This window comes from Dipodomys ordii, unplaced genomic scaffold (genome assembly GCF_000151885.1).
Source record: "Dipodomys ordii isolate 6190 unplaced genomic scaffold, Dord_2.0 Scaffold1, whole genome shotgun sequence".
NCBI lineage: Eukaryota > Metazoa > Chordata > Mammalia > Rodentia > Heteromyidae > Dipodomys > Dipodomys ordii.
Genome location: NW_012267217.1, coordinates 33550263 through 33566212, shown reverse-complemented (window position 1 = coordinate 33566212; position 15950 = coordinate 33550263). Strand labels below are relative to the sequence as shown.

The window sequence follows — 15950 nt, the reverse complement described above, 5'->3', positions numbered from 1 at the left end:
CCTAGATGCTATACACAAGGCATTAAAAACTGAGTTCATTTCTGCTAACTTATTTCTCATATTATCAGTCTTGGTAATATCACTTTCCTTACCTTGGGTTCTTATAGAGACAAGATTTTCAAATTAATTTCTCCAGACTGGCTTCTGTGATTTGCTACTTAGAGTCACTATTTAAATGCTCACCTTTAAAATCTATTCTAGGAAGAAAGAATTAAGGTATTTCAATATTTCTGGAGACCTTGGGCTCGCACTGTCCTTGTTTCAGGCAGTTTTGTGCAATATGTTTCATTTCCTTGTATTTTGATGACTTAGGAGGAAATTTTTCCCAAAGAATATTCTACTGGGTACTAATGACTAATTCGAACAAAGTGAAGAAACTGTATGACCAGATTTTATGGGGTAAGGGAATCAAATTCCACTACAGAACATGCTTTGTACTACACATATATGAGTTCACCGGGTATGGCAACTTTCTGAAGGAATGATTGGTCATGTATGAAACAAACATTTACATCTACATTCATACACTCTGTACTTCCCCGAGATGGTACAATGGACGTGACATCATAGCAAGTACTTGTGATGATACTTGGTTTTTTGTTTGCTTGTTTTGTTTTGTTTTGAAGTTTAAGAGTATGGCTTGTCAGTCTTCATTTACTAGTTCATTTTCTGGGTTACCTAAAGGATCACAGGAGTGTTTGGGGACACATTTTGTGAAGCAGTGTTACAGTGTTTTGTTTTGTTTTGGTTTAGTTTTTAAAAAAAAACACTTGTATTTTGATCCACCACAGCAATGGTATGAAACCGGCCCTCCGCCAGTCTTCTGGCTCTCTGGCTTCTTCTTCACGCAAGCCTTCCTGACTGGTGCCCAGCAGAATTTTGCCAGGAAATACACAATTCCTATTGATCTTCTCGGCTTTGATTATGAAGTAATGGAAGACAAAGAGTACAAGACTCCCCCTGAAGATGGTAAGTGTGGTGGTAGAGTGTCCCCATGACGGATTGTGTTGGCTCATGCCTGAACACAGAGCAAAGGCTTCACGTTCTCACATGCCTTCCTTGGCTGTTGAAGATAGGTAGTCACACTGTCTACAGCTCAGCTTCAAGTGGATGAGAAAAAAATCATGACGAGGAAGAGAACATATAAAGCAAACGGGAGAGCCTAACAGGAAACTGTACAAATGGCATATGTTCCCCTGAACTTTTTTTTTCAAAATTACATGTTAGAAATTATTTCTAATAACAACAAAATAATCATTAAATTAATATTAAATGGGATAATTGCCCAAAATCTTCTGCTGGCCTTGGGAAATCAAGATAGTAGAGCCTTGAAGAGGAGGAAATTTTTCCTAATCCCTCAAAGAGCATAAACTACAGACCCTTAACATTTGTTTTCTCTCCTATTACATATGTTATTCTGAAATTCATAACTAATACATACTTTTTAATAGTAGGCTGGTCATAAGGAATTTATTTGCTTAATTGATTGACTCTTTAGTACTTTGTGACTACTCAGGTTTTATTTCATATTCAGTAGATAAGGACACTTTTAAACAGGCATTATTTAAAAATATTGTGGATTCCTAAGTTTTACCCTAACAGTTGACTTTAAATGAATTACATGAACCTAATGTAACTGTAAATGTATACTAGTCTAATTCCTTATCACTGAATGATACATTGACTTGCTCATTCAGTTAAGGCACTGGAGATGCCAACAGGGAACAACTTGGAATCTTTTCCCTCAGCTAATTTATACCCTACTATGAGGTACTGACAAATAGACAAGTAAGTAACTATAGTATTTGATAATTACATTACGGTGCCATGTGGGTTTATTTTAAATGGTCACACATCATACAATGTAACAATTCACTTAAAATTGGCAGTCAGGGGAGGGTGACAGGGCCTGAAGCACCAAGCCCTATTAGAGTCCAAAGCACCTAGAAATGGGTTTGTATCAAATTAAAAGGAAGCAATCCATAGAATGAAGAGAGAGCCTACAGAATGGAAGGTAAACTTTGCTAGCTATTCCTCTGACAGAGAATTAACATCCAGAATATATAAAATAGTCAAAAAATTAAACATCATAGAATAAATAATATAATCAATAAGTACACAAATGAACTTAAGAGACAATTCAAAAGAAATGGCACACTGGAAATAATTAAATGAAACAAATACTCAACATTATTAACTTTCAGAGAAATGCAAAACAAAATAACACTGAGATATTATCTGAACCCAATTAGAATATCTACCATCAAGAAAACAAACAACAACAAATTCTGACAAAGATTCAAGGTAAAGAAATTTACAGTGTCTGTAGGATTGTTCATCTAAATAGATATGGAAATTAGTTTGAAAGTTTCTCAGAAACCTTATTTCTAAAGCAATCTAAATCAGTATACAGTAGAGTTGCTACAAACTTAGGTTTATTTTCACATGATTCACAATAACTAAGTTATGGAATTAGTCTAGATATCCATCAATGGATAAATCTATTTTAAGAAAAACAAACCTTAATGTTTGGGGAAGAGGGGGATAAAGGAGAGTGATGAGAGGTACACTGGGTGCTTATATGGACATGTCAAAATGAATTTTCCCATGTAGAAATAATTGGTGCTTTATTTTAATGTGGGAAAAATCAAGGAAAACATGGTGTATAAATGTGCATATGTGATGTGGACCTGTGTGTGTATGTGTCAGCCACAAAGAAACATTAAATCATTAGATCATCATGTTTAGTAAAACAACACGGCCTCAGAAAGACATGGTTCTCCCATTTGTTGACTCTCTGAGGAAAAGCAGGAAAGTAATAGGGAGATTATTATAGAAAAGGAGAGGATCAGGGGATGTTAGGTAGATATGATCGAAGTGTGAGATGTATATGAATGAAAGGTCACAAAAAATCTTTCTTAATGTGTACAATTTTTTAAATTCAGCCCAATTGGCCACTAACCACAAGCAGCTAGTGATTGCCATATTGGATGGCACAGACATAGAACATTTTTATCATTTTAAAAAGCCAATTAGACAGCACTGTTTCAATGGATGTTTTTAAACTATTCTGCAACACAGTTTCACCTACCTTAACTGATTTTACTTAAGTTCCATAAGGTATACAAAGCAGGCATGATTGTTCATAAGTATTCAGGTGGTTCTCCACAAGGTCTAATAAGGTTCTAAGGTTAAATGAAGTGCTCAAGGTCACACAGCAAATTAGAAAGCTAAACTATAGTCTTTCTAAGTTCTGCATTCTTTCTCATAGTATTTGTGCGACAGTAGCTTTAAATATGTATGGGAATATACATGTATTCAGTCTCTGAAGCTTTAGGGACCAGAATAGAGAAGGCAACCTACATCCTACTGGTTTCCTAATTTGTGCTCTTCAACTAGTTGATATATGCCATCACATTCTAAAGAAAGTTTGTGCATGGGTCCTTTCTGTACACAGAGTAAGGAGAGGTCTTGGCAATGAGAATAGGTTCTAAAAGAGGAGGAGAAATTTATGGGGAAATGGGGATGTTTTCAGACCTCATAGTACCTGACAACAAGCAATCATGATCAATTAAAAATCTTAGCCAGGTGCCAGTGGCTCACATCTATAATCCTGGAAGTTGAGAGGATTGTTGTTCGAAGCCAGCCTAGATAGGCAAGTCCATAAGACTCATTCTTACCTCCAATTAATCACCAGAAAACCAGAAGTGTAGCTGTAACTCAAAGTGGTAGAATGGTAGTCTTGAACACAAAAGCTCAGGGACCAGCACCCAGGCCCTGAGTTCAAGCCCCCCAACTGACAAAAAAATAATAATGTCAACATGTACTAAGGAATTCTCAGGCTAGTTTTAAACTGCTTTCCAGTTTTGTATTGCACACCTAATTTTAATACTATCTTAATGAGGTATAGTTGTTTTTGAAATATGAGTGCTAAAACATAACATTCTGGATATGGCCTTCTTTTAGAAAAGTTATGGGCTACTAACCTAGTACTACTACATGTATGATATTCACATTTAGTAATTGCAGACCCAGCACTCGCTCAATAGGTATATGGGTAGTGTTCTATTAACTGTTGTCTCTTATATTTAGGAGTTTATATTCATGGATTATTTCTTGATGGAGCTTCCTGGAACAGGAAGACAAAGAAACTTGCAGAATCATACCCTAAAGTTCTTTATGATACAGTGCCTGTGGTTAGTATTTTCTAATACATGGCTATATATGTTTATGTGTATCTATGAACATGTTTTGTTATTAATGGTAATCGTATTTTGTAAAGTTGCTGCCAGCAGTGAATTAATGAATCCTGACATTACTGCATAGAAACACCAGCTTGAGTTTCAGCAGTCACAATGACTTTTGTCAGTTGATTGATATATAACATTGTATTGTTTCCATTTAAAGAGGTCTGATTTATAAGACATAGTGGATACATTAATATCAATTCATGAACAAGACTGCACAATAGCAGTTGATTCCCAACAACTTGGGAATCATTTGAAGCAAGAAATTCACCAACAAAAATGACAAACAAAATGTGAACAAACACTTTAGCACTACACCACCCCTGAAGATGATTCTCATTTACACTTACAATAGCTGAAAAGTAATATCCATGAACATTAGACACAAAGATTGAAATCTTTGATGCTTTGTTCAAGTCTGTCAAAAGCCACAACATACTGCCAGTGCTTACTTGACAATTGGAAATTCATTTTGGTGAGTAGGGAAACTTGAAACTACAGAATAGTAAGGAATAACTGCTTATACTTAAGTATGTGTGAATTACTACATAATGAGAAGGTGGCTTTTCACACAATTTGAAGAGCAGGTCTAGGACAGTATGAAAAAAACGAACTGTGGGATTCACATGAATTATGAGATTGCTTATAGATGGGCAAAAAGTCCCCAGAACAACTGAGGTAAGTTTGTGAACTGGGCAAGCCTAGTTGTGAGAAATTTGCAATATATGCCAAAGCTCATGTTGAAAATCACAAGGTAAATAAATGGTTGTAATTTCATGAGTTGGTTGGGATTGAGTTTTTCTTTCACAAGTTCATATTAAGCAACTTTCAGGCTCTTCTAAATAAAGAAGTGACCTAGTGAGAAATAAAAATTCTCATTAGAAAAATCCATTCTTTGGTTCAAATGAAATATGTCCAGGTTGAGAATGTCCGGGGTGTATCTGGCCATCTAAAACTCCCTGTGGCTCCCTTTATATCAATCTGGATTCCAAAATTATAGGAAAGAATTTAGAGAAACTGTCATTGTAAACTTAAGCTTTTTTTCTTTATATATCTATATATTATTGTAAAGGTACTGTACAAGGGGGTTATAGTTACATGAGTAAGGTAATGAGTATATTTCCTATTGAGCATTGTTACCCCTCCTTTGTTTTTCCTCTACTATCCCTTCCCTCCCAACCTCCCTAACTCTTCCCTCCTCACCCCCCAAAGTTGTAAAGTTCATTTTCAACATAGTGATGCTAAGAGAAATGAACTCCAAGACAGGGACACAAGGGGTTTTTTTTTTGTCACTGTTGTTTTTAATGTACTATGTGATTGTTTTCTTTTGTATCTTCTTCCCCCATGGTATAACCTCTGTTGTCACTGTATTTGATTCTGATGCTCTGCATCTTGTATATGCATTTTTCTAATTTGGGGAGGGGAAGGGAAAAAACAAAATGCTGAAACAAGGACACAAGTTGACCCATTTTTTTCTTTTAAACAGTACTAGGGTTTGGATTCAGAGTCTCAATGTTATTAGATTCTCTACCTTGCGTCATACTCTATCTTGTGTCATACCTTTGGATCTATTAGTTTCCTTTGGTGGTTTATGTTTAACCTGAGCAGCCTAAAGGGGTTCAGAACAGTGGGCTGTCATCATACCACCTGAAGGATTACTTGTTATTACCACTAAAATTGTCTTCACCAACTGTTCATCTGACAGGTGAATATCCAGAACCCAAAATCACAACAAAAGAACAAGTAATCCAATTAGAATGATCTAAATACACACTTCTCAAAAGAAGTCCAAATGATAAATATGTGAAAAAATGTTTCACACCATCAGCCATCTGTGAAATATAAATCAAAACTACAATAGGTTCCCATCTTACCTCAGTTAGAAATAATAATAGAATAAATAAATGTTGATGAGGATGAGGGGAAAAGGAATCCTTATTCTGGGAAACAATATGGAGGTTCCTCCAAAAACTAAAAACAGAACTTTAATATGATCCAGCAATCCCATTACTGGGTACTTAGTCAAAGGAAATGAAGTCTGCACACAAAAGAAGTATCTCTCTGTCAAGGATATGGTGGTTCTATTGAAAATAGCTACCGTTCTGTTTTAAAGTCTGTTCTGGCACATGTAAGTATATCCACTTGAGCTTGTCTTTTTAAATCCATTTGCTTGCAATATCATTTCCTCTCTTTCCACTTTTGGCTTGTGTGCATCCTTAATGGTAAGATGAGTTGCTTGTAAGCAATACTTTATTTTTGCTTTTTGGAGAACTAAGACAATTTGCCTTCAGAATTATTAATAAAATAGATACGTGCTTGTCATTTATTGCTTTTTCCCCCCTAATTTTAAATATAATTTAATACTTCCTCTCTTTTCCATCTTTGTGGTTTGATGGCTTAATGTATCATTTTGTTTTTCTAGATCTCACCTGTGTGCATATTGTTTTAGTGATTTATACTTTCACATATCATGACAGTAGTCATCTTTCTTCCACTTTTGAGTGGAGTATTCCCTTACGTATCTTTTGTAAAAAAAAATTGCTAAATTTTTTATTCATATCCCTTTATGTTCACAAGTTCCTTTAGTTTTTCATCATCTTGGAAGGTCTGTATTTTTCCTTCTATCTTGAAGGATAGCCTTGCCTGGGTATAGGAATCTTGCTTACGAGTGTTTTGGGTTTTGGGTTTCATGACTTGAAATATATCATTCCATGCTGTTCTGGCCTGTAAGTTTTCAGCCATTAACCTAACTGGGTTGCTCTTAAATGCTCTTGGTGCTTTCCTTTTCAAGCTTTTAAGGCAGATGAGCTAGCACTGAGCCATGCTTTCAGCCCTTTCTTCCACAGGTTACCTTTGAGTTAGTCTCACTTGTCTCCTGCTTTGGCACACACAAGGAGCACACAATCCTCCTTTCCTCACTTCCTAATACAACTAGGATGATGTGTGCCACCATACTCAGCTTCTTCCACTGGGATGGACTCATGCAGAGTTTTCTGCTCAGGGCAGCCTGGAACTGCAATCTTCCCAACCTCAGCCTCCAATGTAGCTAGGATGACAAGCAGAGGCCACCACACCCAGCTATTGATTAGAAAGGGATCTCACAACTGTTTTCTTGGGCTAGCCTTAAAGCACCAAGATTCTCTAATCTTTAGCTCCCAACTAGCTAAAATTACAGACACCAACACTGGTCACCTGATATTGTCCTGTATTTTTATCTCACTGTGAAGATCTTTTCTGGTCTTGTCAGTTTGCGGTTTTGTAGGCCTCCTGTTCCTGAGTGTTCATGTTATTTTCTGATGTTATTTTATTGAATAGGTTTTCTTTACTCCCAGCCTTTATTTTTGCCCTTTTGTATATGCTGATGATGCAAGTATTAAGCCTTTTAATAATGGTCCTGAGGATCTTTTTTTTTTAATTGTAGGAGTTGTTTGTTTTTAGTGCTGGGGCTGGGGCTTGAACTCAGGATCTAGGTGCTTGCTGTTCCTGAGCTTTTTTTACTCAGGGCTAGTCCTCTACCACTCCCACAGTTCCACTTCCGTATTTTGGCAATTAACTGGAGATAAGAGTCTCTTGGACTTTTCTGCCCAGGCTGTCTTCAAACTATGAAACTCAGATCCCAGTCTCCTGAGTAGCTAGTATTACAGCTGTGAGCCACCAGGACCCAGCTCAGTTTTATTTTTGAGTGATTGTGATGTTGCAAAGACTTGATGTTGCAAAAACTTTGCTTGATCTAGGTTGGTGTTGAGGTAATTGAATTTATTATCTGAACCTACTGAGTTCTTCCTATGTGGAACCATACATGTGATAGTTTCTTTTTCAAGATCTTTTTTTTTTTTGCTAATTTTTTATTCATATCCTACGTGTCTTCCTCATTTCATTTATCTGTATTTTCTTAGATCTCATTGAACCTTTAAAAATGATTCTTTTGAATTAACATTTTACAGTACTGGAATTTGACCTCAGACCCTTATGATTGTTAGGTGAGTACTCTTCCAATTAAGGTCCTTAACCCTTATTGTTTTAGTATTTTTCAGGTAAGTTCTCACACATTTTTGCTTGGGGCTGGTCTCAGACCAGATCGTCCTACTTATGTACTCCTCCATACACCCCAAATAGAATTGACAAGCACACATCATCAAGCCTGGCTTGTTGTGTTTTGATGGGGGGGAGTCTCATTAACATTATGTCTGGTCTGGCCTCAAACCATAAGCCTCCTGATTGCTATCTCCCAAGTAGCTGGGGTTATAAGTATAGTCCACCATACCTAGATCCTTTGCTCTTTTAAAGTTTTTGTTTTTGTTTTTATTTTTTTAAATCAGGCATTTATTTCATCCACTTCAGTGTCTTGGGAATCTGTTACTAGAATCATGAACTGTAGGAGGAGTCATATTACCATTTTCAATATTTTCATCTTATGTTGAGATTTGTGCAGTTGGTGAAATGGTTTATCTACCACTCTTATGGATGACTTTCTTAGAATTTGTCTTTCTAAAGAGGTGTTTTGAATTACCCATTTGTTATTCATTTCTTAGTTTACTTCTAGCCGGGTACTACAGTGTAATTTCTCTGTACCTTTCTTTGGCTGTGACTAGAGAGTTCGGGCATGGCATGTACTGAAATGGAGTCAGCCATTCCATGCCATGAATGTCTCTACAAATTTCCCAAGAGTGGGAAGTCAGGCAGGTGCGGTCGGTAGTAGAGTGTGGAGGGTACACACTGTCCCATTGCTCCTACTGGATAATGAGGGCATTATGTTGGCTGTCCTTTGAATGGTTTCTGGTCTTCTGATTAACATTGGTGCAGGTCATGTGTTTCAGGGGAAGACAGGGGAAAGAATCCTCCCTTTTGGATATCCTACCCAGGATCTGGACCTCTGAACTCATGCCAAGCTGTGCATGCCTGGGGATAGGTGACATAGCAAGAGGATTTTGTCTTGAGTTTAGTTCTAGCACTTTCAAGGGTTCAAGTGAGTGTAAGACATGGCTGAAATTCTTCTCAGCTGAAGACTGCAATAGGCAGCGCTGGGCAAAGTTCACGTGGATCTGCTTAGACGGTGTGCCTAGGAAGCAGAGCTGCAGCCCAAAGCTGTGTTGGCATTGCTGAATTTACTCCAGCACACCTCTGTGGGCCAGGGAGCAGAACTCCTTTCTCCACCTTGCCAGCAAGACATTTCTTCTTGGTGCTGGAAAGGAGCAACTCTCCTGTCCTGACACGATACATAACCATGGGAGACTTGCTGCTCCCATCTCATGAGGCAGACTCCTAGAACCCCCAGTTCTGTGGACAGCACCCTCGGCTACTGTTCCTCATTGTCTTAGCAGCTTTGGCTGGCTGGTAAGGCATTGCAGTTCATGTCTGTGGAAGTGCCAGAGACAGGGGTAAGCAGGGTTTTCTGACTCATGGAGCAGTCCAAGTTCAGAAAACAGGATCCTTTGAGGGGCATCCACTGAAAGGGATGAATGGATCAAGAGACTGTGGTATATATACTCAATGGAATTCTGTGCTTCCATCAGAAAGAATGGCATCACCCCATTTGTAAAGAAATGGAAAGACCTGGAAAAAAATTGTATTAAGTGAAGTAATCTAGAAAGAAACATAGGCTGCATGATTTCCCTCATTTGTAATAACTAGGTCTACAAGTTATTCAAAGGTTAGTAAAAGACAAATAATTACACTTAGACATAATTAAGCAGCACTCTAAGCATTTGCACAGTGAGAGCAAAGAATATTCTTAGGAGAGGATCACAGTGGCTCAATAGTTATGTGCATTTGACCATATAAAATGATGCTTGTTGAAATGAACTCCAACAAATGGTCATATAAGAGGTTTCTGATTTGTAGTGTAGTGTTTGTAGTTCTTTTTTCTTTTGGTTTATTCCTTTTTGTCACTTTTTTAAAATTTCTGTACCCTTTATCATGTATATATGTTTATCTGATTTGGGGAGGGGAAGGGGAATCACAGAAATGGTGGGACAAAGGCAAACTAATTCAACAGTGATACACACCATGTTGGAAATGAACCTTACAAGTTGGGTGGGTCAGGAGGGGAAAAAGTGGGGGAAAATGAGGGAAGGGTAACACTGTTCAAAAAGAAATGTACTCATTACCTAACTTATGTAACTGTAACCCCTTCAGTACATCACCTTTACAATGAAATTTAGATTTAAGACATACTCAAATTGACCTAATTAAAATGTAAAGTTAAATAAATAATACACACACACACACACACACACACACACACACACACACACACACACACAGAGGATTTTTCTCAAGATGGCTACTGGCTATAGCATCCTAGGGGGTGCTGGGAGATGAAGTGTTTCTTCCCATAGGCAGACCCCCCAGTGGATTTCAGGTCCCTAACATGAGTGAAGCACAATACTCTCCAACATCTGAAATTGCCAAAACCAACACTGAATAGAAAAGGAAACCTGGCATTCTTTCACCCTGCCCCTGTAACACTGGCCCATGGAGCAGGCACAGGAGATGTTGGATGTTCGTCTTGCCAGGCTGCTGTCTCAGATGTCTAGATTTCACAAGGTTTCCCTTTCTCTTGTTAATGTTGTGATGGTCACTCCACTCAGTGTGCATCAATATGCCTGTTGCTTTGGTTCTACTCTGTAAAGGAGCAGAGAATGCTACGTGCTTCTATTCAGCCATCCTGCATAGGCAATGTTTTATATCAGTGAATTAATTTTTTTTAGTGTTAGGCCATTTATACCTAAAATGAGAATTCTATTTAAAAAGATTTCAAATATAGAAATTCAGGAATTAGATCATAGTCGTTTGACAAAAGTAAAATATATTTTCAGCACCCTTGTTGATACTTTTAAGTTTCAAGATTTATGAATAAAGTTAAAATACTGGTTATTATAAAGGTTTTTCCTATTATTCTTATCATGAATATGAATTGGGGTTAGAATGCACCCAACCTCAACACAAGTCTCTATGCAACTACTATAAAGTGACTGCTGTGGTTAATATTGGTTCTCAGCAACACATCAAGGTTAATGACCACATGTCTTAAGCATACCATAATATACATATTATGCATTGTAAGATAATCTCTCATAGTGGGGAGGTAGACGGGTTGAACAACTGTTGATAAAAAAAATCTCTTGAGAATTCTTTGGGACTAGATTTAATTGAATAACTAAGAAACAATACTATCTTGTGATTTTTGAGAATAGTAACAATTCTTCCCTTTGAAAATATATTTGCTTTTTTGTTTTGCTATTGTAAATACCACAAATCACCCCAAGAGGAAAAAACAGGAGTGAATTTACAAATAGTTGGGTAATATACTTTTTGAAAGAGTAAAAGCTTTATTTTTTTCATTTAGTTTTTAACTAGTTCTAAAGTTAGCTATGAGAATTGGTTTAACAGCCTTAACAGAGGTGTTATACTCTCTCTTCCAGATGTGGTTAAAGCCCTGTAAGAGGACAGATATAGAAAAACGCCCAAGTTACATTGCTCCATTGTACAAAACAAGTGAGCGGAGAGGAACATTATCCACCACTGGCCATTCCACTAATTTTGTGATTGCTATGATTCTTCCTTCTGACGAACCAAAGGAGCACTGGATTGGAAGGGGCGTAGCACTGTTATGTCAACTTAACTCATAACCCCAACTGTAATTCCCTTGTTCCCATTTTCTATTAGATGGCTAAAGTAGAGTACATTTTCCTTTTTGTTGTTGTTGAAATAAAGTGAATTATTTGTATTCTTAATTATGAACTCATGTGCAAAGGTAGTCTATATTTAAAATGAGTCATAGTTCAAGGTAAAGAAACGTTCTGAAATACATAGTAAAAAAACCACATTGGTATATTAGCTCTTTTTGAGTAACTTTATTTTGGGAGAGTTCCATAAGCATTAGGAACACACATAAAATGACACACCACTGTTGACAATGAAAAAAAACAGCATTTTATCATTTCCAGCTTTATAATTTTCTTTTAAAAAAAATGATTCAGTTACAACAAAAAAAAGTTTAGATATTTTAGCAAGTATCACCTTGCAGGACCATAATCACATTTAAGCCACTGACTCACTGTTAATGGAAAGAATTCACACTGCATCTAGTTACTATAGTATTTCTAAGCATAATCACAGCTGATTGACTGCAATGTGATATACACCAAAATTCATTTGGATGTCACACAGTGACAGCATTGTACAAGTAACATTAATGACCTCCAACAAACACAGATTAAAATTAGACTGGTCAAGCTAAACGGAATGTTGGAGCCAAACAGAAATGTAGTGGAATTAAGATTGTCTAGTAAGACTTGAAACTGTACATTAGAATGATGTGAAAACTAAATACTGGTGGAACCCTATCAAAATACTAGCAGCAACTGTTACAGCCCTCCTAAAAGGTTAAAAAATAATCTAGCAAATGAAGATAATACCACTCTTTAGAGAATATAAAACTTTAGCATAACCGATCTGCTTGAAATGAGGCATTTATTTTAATAATGGGAGTATATTCCAGCTGTTGCTCTTTAAATGAAGTAGATTTAATGATGGGATGCACAATCCTCCGTGGGTGTAAAACCCCCAAAATAACTATAAACGTATCTTGGTTCAGAAAGCAAGATACTTGTATCAATTAAAGTTGGCAGTACTAAATAAAACGTCAGCACCTTTTAGCTAGGTTGCTTGAAGGGCCAAGCAATGAGATGAGGACTGTCCTAATTCAGCGTCCAATGCCGAAAACACTCTGTGTACAGAATTCCTACTGAGTACAAGGAGGCCACGGAGAAAGCCAAAAACAATTTTTCAAATTCAAGCATAAATTAAAGATGTAACAAAACCTAAGCAACCTTGCTAACAGCATAAAGAAGAAACACTGACCATAACCTACTAATACCTGGATTCATGTGCTGCTCTTAAAGTTCTGTTTTTAAAAAGTCCATATAAAGAGAAAAGGAATTCTGGGAAAAGGAGAAGGAATAAATGAAAACATGTAATATGGAATGGAAAGAGTTTGGCTCTTAGATTTTTGAATTGTAAGGTTTTAAAAAGAGCTACACAGGATGCCAAGCAAATTGAAAAAGCTAGCTGCACATAGTTCAAATACAGTTTACCTGGCCTAAATGAGGACCGTGTGGCACAAGATGTAAACAGAAAGCAACATGCATATGACTAGTACTACAAACTACTGAGTAAAAACTTCAGGATAAACATGGCTTGCACTTCTCACAAATCATTTATGATTATGTAGAAGAATAGGGCACCTACATAGGAAACCAATATCTATTAGGCACAAACAGTATATCTTGGCACAAAATGATGGTGATTTCAGCTTCATCATTTGCTTGGTACCATGACAGCCATGGTATCAACCAAGTTTTTATCCTGGTAACTGTTTGACACTTCATATACAGATTAGATATGATAAACTTGGATTTTCTGCCTTACAACATTAACTGCCAGTCATAGCATGTGCTTTTGGTTCCAATGCCAAACTAGGGAATGATGTGAATATTGAGAATTTCGTTTTGTTAGTCCTTGAAATTCAAAAATTGAGTATCATGTTTGGGTTCATTTCTTTGATATTTCCCAGAGTTATAGTTTTAAGGAAAAAGCATCTGACCACATGCTCTTGACCCCACCTTCCTCCACAAAAACCCCAAAACAAAAACAAAATTAAAGTTAAAAAAAAGAAAAATACCACCCCCAAACACCAAGTATTATATAATAGTACAAAGAACTGTTATGAATCTTTCATTAAACTGAAGCTCACACAAACATACAATCACAATTTTCAGTAGTTTAGGCTGCAAGTTTAAACACTATGCAAATATATACAAAAATAGTAACTCTAGATTCAAGAATAAGGGCTTTTCCCAATGCTAAATTCATACTCTAATGCAGCCTGGGCTTTCCTCTAGTTCCTACAGTCTACTTTATGCGATTTCAACGTTGTGTGGAGTTGATCCCTGTTACCCCATACATTTATATGTAGCTGAATCGAAGGGCACTACAGTTCATACTTAGCACAAAGAAAGTCTGCTCAAAGTCCATTTAAAATATTTTTAAAATTTAAGTGATTTTTTTGGTTCGATTTCTATTTCTGCATAGTCACAGAAGTTTCAACTAATAAAGAGACTAGTGTTTTATATGATTATTTTTTAAAAAGTCTTAATCAAACTTATATCAACATTGGTTCCTGGAGTCCTTTTCTCCTATCTTTATCACAAACTATGTTTTTGAAACCCCTTCATGCAGGGAAAACAGTACTGAGCACCAGTCTTCTGCTTTTAGGCTCAAATCTATAGGACTTGTAAGTAGTGCAAGCCACTGACTTTTCTTTGAGCATTGTGCATACAGTACAAGAATAGATGCAAAGCTGCAGGGTAACATGGTCGTAACCAACAGCGATTACTGGGAATGGTCAAAACTGGATGTCAAACACAATCTTGTCTTCATAGAGGGCAATCACCAGCATGATGGCAAACCCAAACAGCAATCCCAAGTTCTGAAGAATGAACTGCCCCACTGGACAAAAGCCATGTTCTTCATTGTCACCATCACCATGCAACATTTCTGGAAGCTGAAAAAAAGAAATTCATCTTTATAAGCAATTTAAAGTTTGTTAAGTTCAGCCAACTGGCAACTTCCTATATCCAGTCATAGCTGGACTACTTACACCTTGTCTTTCCTTTCCTTAATGTTTACAAGATGAATCTTTTTTAGCAAAGTGTTTTGTGTGACTGTCATCATCTGGCGAATACCTACCTGATAGTATGAATGCAATACTTCATCCCATTTTTTTTTCTACTTAATCCAGAAAAAATACATTAGTTTTGGAGGCATTAGAATCCTAGCGGATTCATGTAGCTACGTCTTTCTTGCTCCTGAATATTTAGAGCATTCCTTAATACAATTGTGACACTACAAATAATACTTCAGTTGGGTTTTGTTTGCTTACTTACTGCTTTTACAGATGGTACTCATTTTAGGCTATTTTTTCACAATACAATCCCAGAAACAGAATGTTGTTATCATTTGGTTTACTTACACACCCTTTGCTTTTGCTTTTAATAAACCCATATATTCTTTAATACTTAGCCGAGATTTCCTATTGCAGGAAAACTTCCCTAATTCTCCTTTTTAGCCAGCCTCTTTGCAGTTTCACGAACATGGTATATCAAGCTACATTAACACACATAAGAATACTTTTGACTAATGGCTACTTTTAGTCTTCAGTAAGAGTTCAAACCTTTCCTGTTAAAATATTTTTGGTCATTTATATCTCTACTTTCTTGGTTATAGACTTGGTCCACTCAATCCTAATTGTGAACTCCATTTGTTCAATCCTAATTATGAACTCAATTTCCCATGGTACATGACTCAAACAAACAAACAACAACAACAAAAAAGCCAACCAAAGCCAGGCGCTGGTGGCTCACGCCTGTAATCCTAGCTACTCAGGAGCCTGAGATTTGTGAGGATCTCAGTTCAAAGCCAGCCCAGGCAGGAAAGTCTGTAAGACTCTTATCTCCAATAAACCACTCGAAAACCAGAAGTGGTGCTGTAGCTCAAGCGGTACAGCGCTCGCCTTGAGCTGAAGAGCACAGGCACAGTGCTCAGGCACAGAGTTCCAGCCTCATGACTGACCAAAAAAAAAAAAAAGCCAACCATCAGAAATGGCTTCAAATGGTTACTGAAGACTTTGGAAACCTGCAT

At 36.9% G+C, this 15950-nt stretch overlaps 2 protein-coding genes across 2 annotated transcripts in view; one reads left to right on the top strand and one right to left on the bottom strand.

Annotated features, from left to right (window-relative positions):
- Dnah7 (dynein, axonemal, heavy chain 7) overlaps window positions 1–12061 on the top strand; it is a 197157-nt gene extending 185096 nt beyond the window's left edge. The window contains exons 60-62 of the mRNA XM_013013366.1: window positions 792–969; window positions 4093–4196; window positions 11672–12061. Coding sequence (XP_012868820.1) covers window positions 792–969; window positions 4093–4196; window positions 11672–11878 — 489 coding nt within the window. The 3' untranslated portion in view covers window positions 11879–12061. The remainder of the gene's footprint in view (window positions 1–791; window positions 970–4092; window positions 4197–11671) is intronic.
- Window positions 12062–12081: 20 nt separating this feature from the next.
- Window positions 12082–15950, bottom strand: part of Slc39a10 (solute carrier family 39 (zinc transporter), member 10) — a 49828-nt gene continuing 45959 nt past the window's right edge. The window contains exon 10 of the mRNA XM_013009944.1: window positions 12082–14814. Coding sequence (XP_012865398.1) covers window positions 14656–14814 — 159 coding nt within the window. The 3' untranslated portion in view covers window positions 12082–14655. The remainder of the gene's footprint in view (window positions 14815–15950) is intronic.